Genomic DNA, 6879 nt, shown 5'->3' on the forward strand with positions numbered 1-6879 from the left:
ATGATTATTACACAATCACTAACATGGATAAAAATGTTGAACTATAGTGTTTGAAAGTTAAATATCCCAGCCAGAGGCATGGATAAACTCACTGTTTACCTGAGAACTAGTGTAACCAAGTGTGAAGAATTCAGTCCACACTGATAGCACTCATGTTTGCTGTCCACGTGCAGGACTGCATTTGTTTATTTAGCTATATTTGTCCATATGGCTTGCTTATGAATGCCTGATTTATGTCTAGCTGTTATACTAGCTAAACTACTGTTCAAAAGTTTGGGGTTGGTAAAATTTTTGAACGAAAAAGACTTTAATGCTCACAAAGGCTGCATTTGTTCACAATATCGTACAATATTATTATAATTTAAAATAACTGCTTTTTAAATGTAATTCATTCCTGTGATGTCAAAGTTGAATATTCAGCAGCCATGACTGAAACAGACATTCTTTAATGAACAGAAAGTTCAAATGTTAAAGCTGTCATCTTCCAATGCATCATACCATAGCAACCACAGACAAAGGACTGTAACTACAACACAGCTAAAAAGAAAACTTCAGCCAAACTGTAACCTACAAAACATTTTGGATTGTTGTTTGAAAGTACACCGCCCTGCAGGTAAGATAACTTGCTTGATACAATAAACACAGAATTTTGAACATATGCTTAGATGTTTCTTCAGATAGGCATAATATATAAATCAGTCAGTCTTTATCATAAAATAAACCCTGACAGGGAGATCTGGATCCTGACGTGAAGTATTAGGGGTCTTGATCACTTGTCTTGTACTTGAACCTGAAATATTGACCCATTGTGAATGTTGAAACGGTACTATTACAACAATAATATAATATCATAAAAAATCTTCTAACAAAAAAAAAAAAGACCTATCATCAGCATCATCCATCAGCCACCAACAACATTCAAAAAATATTTTTCACAACACATCATTGTCACGTTTATCCAATCAGAATCAAGAATAACACTAACAAAGAATAATCTGTAAAGATGGAGTATGAGCTGGGAGAGCAGACAGAGCATCGCCTCAAGGAAATGGGTGCCCGCTGTGTGGGTGACATTTAGCATCGCTGTCAAGGAAATTTAATTGCGACCGCTGTGTGGGGTCGGACAAATACAATAGATGTAGCCAGTACTAACTGTATGATAAACTGAATTCAAAAACAGATGTTTTCTAACTGAGAGCTTCTAAGACACTGAAGACCCATGGTTGAATCAGCAGGACAATCGGGAAATGGGCCAATGGGTACTACTACGATACTGTACAATCAGACAAACAGAAAAGAAGAAAAACAGAACAAGAGCTTAATCACACTCTATCCCACGACACCAACAATTTGGAAGTTGGACATTCTGAAGAAAAGGAAAGCAAAATACTCAACTCATCACTTAAAGAACAATCAGAAACAAGTGTTGCGTTTAAAGAAACATCAAGCAATGAGAGTCCTGAGAAGGTCATGTCCAAAAGCCAAGTTCAGAGAACATCCTCAGATACGTCTCTGACATACACAGAACTAAATGACCCATGCTCCATCATGCTGCATCTCTCAAAGTGTCTCCAACTCCCTCTGACACACAGTGAAATGCAAAGCATGACCATGCAGAACTTCTTGAACATGGCCCAGATCCAGATGTATGACAGCTGGACCAGGACGAGCACAATAAAGTACTCTCTTCCTGGTGGCTTCTCACTGGTGGTGGAGAGAAACTACAGAATTCCCACTGAAACTCCTCCTGCATTTTTGATGATGAATGCTGATGTGCTGAGCATAAGCAGTGAGCTGGAAAAGATGGATCGACTGTGTAAAGAATTAGGCCTAAAACCAAAGGCAAGCTCAGATGAATGATTATAAACCATTGTTGAAGCCAGGTAGCACACATGCTCTGACACAACAAACATCTTCTCCCCATAAATCCCTGTCCTGTTTTTACTTAATTGCAATTAATGAAAGTGCCAAAAATAAAAATCTCTCTCTTTTAAAAAAATAATCTCTCAAACTGATATACCGTATAATAACTTTACAAACTTTATGGTATTCCTTTACAATAATTAGGTATCAGGACATAACATTTTTAGTACTATATAATCTATATTTTTTTCTACATTATAATATAACATAATATAATAAAATGTAATGTAATATAATATAATGGACCCATTTTACAATCGCGGGGTTCTCAGAAGCAAAAGTCAAAAAAGAAAGCGATGTAGCACCAATTAGTTTTCTGAAATTTAATGTCAAGCTCATATAACAAAAAACAAAATATAAAAAATTAAAAATTAAAAATTAAATATTAAATACAAATTATTTTAAAAAATAAAACTCATCATCAGAGGCTATGATAAAGGGTCCATATAATATAATATATTATAATATAATACTTTATAAATATACTACTGTTAGTTGTTTTATTGTTTATACAACTTTTTGTTAAAATTGTATTATTGTATTGTTTGCAGAAATTAATATTAACCAAAATAAAAAATGCTGTATAAGTCTACATTGTTATTGTATGTAGTAACAAATGTTAACTTATAACCTAACTATAAAATGTTATCAACTTTATCAACCACATTATTCTGGATTACATTACTAAAAAGACATTTTTCCAAACTAAAAATACCCAAAATAGCATAAAATAACCATCTCAGATATTAAAACAACTACAGTTGTTCTCTGTAACAATTTTTGTTCCCTAAAGACTCACAGGTGTGTGATTTTGCCTCATTTCATCTAAGATACAGATTCAGCTGAAGCACCCTCTACTGAGACATCTATAGTTTCTATGGCAACCGAAAGAACTCTAATGTGTTCATATTTTTTATATTATACACATGAGGGCAGAGCAGTCTGCATGCAGCAATCTGCCACATTGGATGTCTGACATGTTCAACACTGGCAAATGTTTCTTGTCCCTGACTCCAGACGACCTGCAGTATTGTAGTAATTAAAGTATGGATCTCAACAATACAACATTTATTTAATCTAAAATGACTTACAGTGCATTCAAGGTATATGTGAATTGAACCCATGACCTTGTCATTGCTAATACTGTGCTCTACCAGTCGAGCTCCAGGAACTCTAAGGTGTCAAACAAACAGAAAACCCAGGTTGCTCCTGAAACAATAACAGATTTTCTCATCGGCACTTGCAGCAGACAGCAGATTTCACGGAGGCGTAACACACAACAAAACAACACAATATATATAGCAGATCTTTGGCTACCCTAGCACACACTTGAGGGTTGCAACTGAGTCTAAACATTGAATATTGGCGCACTACACAGCAACTGAGAAACATAATGTGGAGGATAAGAAAGAAGACATCTACTACATTAAATGTTGATTTGACAGCTGAGCATCTACTTAATTACACTAAAAGTAAATGAACTTCACTGGTAAATTACACAACACAGTCACAGCACTATCTGATGAGAAGATAACATTGTCAATGTTGTTAAATAAGTAAAAATAAGTAAAGGGGAAAGAACTAAGTTCAATACATAAATAACAGATGCCAAATAAATTAAATGCAAAGAAAAAATAGCTCTGCAGCAGTAAATTTGACTTACACTTAACTTTCATGAAGTTTTGATGTCACGCAAAGCCATTAAACATAACATTTAACAGGTAAGCAGTTGTTGAGTGCATTTTGAATTATTAATGTTTATGACAATATATAAATCAGTTTCATAAAGTTGAGTGTACATTGACTATTGATTAGTAGTATTAAATGTAATAATGTTAATAATAAAACCTAGTATAAAACTATAGCATAATTATTTTACTGCCAAAGGTAAACACATTTACATAACAAACTGTAAATTTTCAAGTCACTGTAATTTAAAAATTTGAAAATTTGAATGTAAACCAGCACACTGCTGAATTCTGTTTCCTACCTTTAACATATAGTGACAACCACCATAATAATGCAGGTGGTAAAGGACAAGGCCACATGAAGATTCAAAGTTTATTAAAAGCAGCTTTTCCACAAGCCAAAGTATATACTAATATACAGAAGGTGCACAGAGTCATTCACGCAAACACAGAACACACAACACTCAAATAATGCAATACACTTTCATTAAACAACAGAAAATGTAACATAAAACCCTAACATGCATAACTAATAACAAAAACTATTAAGAAACATGATTAAATGGGCCCCAGCAAACTTCCAATGGGGTCACAGCTGTTGTTGGTGTTGTATTTAAATGTATTTCCAAATTAGCTTTACATGCTATTACATGGCAGATACAGATTCAACATTCTACAATATAATACAATAAATACAATTATAATAAAATATATATATATATATAAAAAATGCATAGAAAAACTTGGAAACAAAAAAAAAAAAAAAAAAACTAAATTTTGTATATGCAACTCTATAAGATTCATTAAATGTACTTCTGATAAAACTTGTCAAAGTGTCCATCCTACAAAATAGGTTCTTCAAAGTTCTTCAAAAATTTGGCAAACCAAAAACATGACATTTTGGTGCTTCTTCACTCTACAATAAAGCCACGAGACAGTATAGTATTCAATAAGATGATTATTATTGTTGTTGTTGTGGTTACATTAAAATGATCTTACTTTATTTGTGAGACAAATTGTGAATTAAAAATTACATAAATTGAAGTACATTCTTCTGAAATCTAAATAATAATAATAATAATAATAATGATGATAATAATGATAATAATAATAATTAAAAACAAGCACCTCTGTCATAATTACAGCTGAAATATCTTATAAAGGGGAACTTCGAATATTGTGTTGGACAGTGGGGGCCCTCGAGTCAACTATGTTGAGAACCACTGCTGTAGAATGTGTAATGACATATTTTATTAACCTTTAAAAAAGAAAAAAAAAAAAAAAAGAAAGAACAGAAGACTCTGTCTTTGTTTTAAAATGTACAGGGTACAGTCATATGTGCAACACTCTGCTATGGGATCAGTAATGAACCAAAAATGTGTTTAACTTTTATAGGTGTGAGCACTAACAGAAACATCCATTATTTAATGGTGCTGGCTGTGTGTGTGTGTGTGTGTGTGTGTGTGTGTATACACACACACACACACACACATATATATCATTGCCCTTCCCAGAAGCTTACATCAAGCATTGTCAGATAATAATAAAGTTAGCAAATCAATTTCAGTTTCAAATGTAACTTTAATTGAATGTATTTATTTAATATATTCTATTAAGAATAAGAGCCTCTGTTGTTTATAATCGCTCATCACAATTTATCCATAATCATTCATGTAACACACATAAACTAGATGTATAATATGTACCTTGGTCTCCCAGAACCTTCCCGTTGCCAATGTGAAAGTGCAACTACTGTGACATAAACACAGTTGCTTTTAAAAGTCAAGCATATACTGTACACATCAACAGAAGCACAATATAGAACAGCTTCAGGCAGTTTTTGCTTTAAGCTGTCTGGCATTAAAGCAGTTATAGTATTGCTACGATTCTCAATCGTTTGAAAAAGATTTAACCTCTATCTCATATTTTTAATGGCTGTTTTAATAATATGACTGTGCAGGCACAACTAGCAGAGCATACATCTGAATACTGATTAGCCACCACCTAAAAATCTATTATTCCATCCTCCAAGACATCAAATAAAACAAAATATTTACAGCAAAATGGTACCATAACATCTGAGCATAATACCATGACAAAAAGCATCCTGCATATGCACGCTGTTTTAGATGTAATGGCGCCTTGCATCATATTGACAGTGTGGTACCCAGCTGGGAAAGATGCAGACGACCCCCCGTGACGCAACTCCATCCCTGCTGATGCTGTTTTCATTTGCGCTTGATGCTCTATACAGATACAGATGCCAACGGCACGTACAGTTCGACTCACCTGTCAATGAAAATATGCCCCTGTCTTCGTCCCCGCTGCTGAGATGCAAGCGCCGGTCAACGCAGAGCTTACGTTGCTGCACTGCAACACGACCTTAAGGACACAAAAATCCGATTTGAAAGGATTCACTCTCCTCCACTGAGCGATCTAAGCCTTTTTTATTTATTCTACTTCGTGCATGGCCGTCGTCTTCGCAAGCAGCGTGTTTTGAGCAGGTATGATGAGAAACTGTGAGGGCTGTCCTGTGTGTAGAGACGATGTTATCAGATGGTGGAGATGCGGGTCATTTGCCAACAGCTGGGCATCGACATCAGGAAGTGTTGTGCCCATTACGTTTGATTGACAGAAGCTTTGGCCAATAGCGTGACGTCTGGGTGGACGCCAGGTTCCGCCCCCATAATTGAATGACCAATCATTAATTAGGTCAATACTGTTGTGCGCATATTATGTCTCCTTGTTTTGTGTACGCAGCGTTGGAAATGTGTGTGGAAAGAGGTACAGCGTAACAGGTTTGTTTAATTTTTATGTTCCTTTGAGGAGATGTAGTGTTTATTTTTCGTTTTTGAAGAAATAGAGGTATTTTTAAATGATTTTTAATGTATTAGCATATATAAAAGCTTATAAATGAGTGTTAACATATTTTTTTATTAATATTTTGAATTCTATTTTATTTGTATATTTTCTGTTTCATATTAAATGTATATTTTTAAATATGCCTATAGTTTTTATTGATTTATATTAATTGTTATTTCCAGTTTTAGTTATTTTTGTGCTGTAAGCTAAACCAGCTAAAATAAAATTCACTTTTCTATTCTTTTAGTAACTATATATTATTATATTATTATATATATATATTTATATATATTAACTATATATCTTGTTATAATAGCCATATCTGTTTTTGTAGGAATTTTCATCTAATGTATAAAATAAAGTGACACAGTTAATTTCTATGTGATAATGCAGTTATGCACTGCTT

The 6879-nt window shown here is 33.7% G+C and overlaps 2 protein-coding genes across 3 annotated transcripts in view; one reads left to right on the forward strand and one right to left on the reverse strand.

The window, feature by feature from the left end:
- The window catches only part of LOC109052592 (ras-specific guanine nucleotide-releasing factor RalGPS1-like), an 85667-nt gene extending 79341 nt beyond the window's left edge, over positions 1 to 6326 (reverse strand). The window contains exon 1 of one of the 2 annotated variants that reach the window (XM_042762490.1): positions 5901 to 6269. The gene's annotated coding sequence lies outside the window, so the exon portion shown is untranslated. Of the gene's footprint in view, positions 1 to 5900 lie in introns of both variants that reach the window. The other variant, XM_042762489.1, reaches the window with a different exon arrangement.
- Positions 1004 to 1963, forward strand: LOC109052590. Its single transcript, XM_042763037.1, has 2 exons — positions 1004 to 1067; positions 1286 to 1963. The coding sequence occupies exons 1-2, from the start codon at positions 1004 to 1006 to the stop codon at positions 1858 to 1860; spliced, it is 639 nt and encodes a 212-aa protein (XP_042618971.1). The 3' UTR covers positions 1861 to 1963.
- Positions 6327 to 6879: the final 553 nt, after the last annotated feature.

This window comes from Cyprinus carpio, chromosome A8 (assembly GCF_018340385.1).
Source record: "Cyprinus carpio isolate SPL01 chromosome A8, ASM1834038v1, whole genome shotgun sequence".
Taxonomy (NCBI): domain Eukaryota; kingdom Metazoa; phylum Chordata; class Actinopteri; order Cypriniformes; family Cyprinidae; genus Cyprinus; species Cyprinus carpio.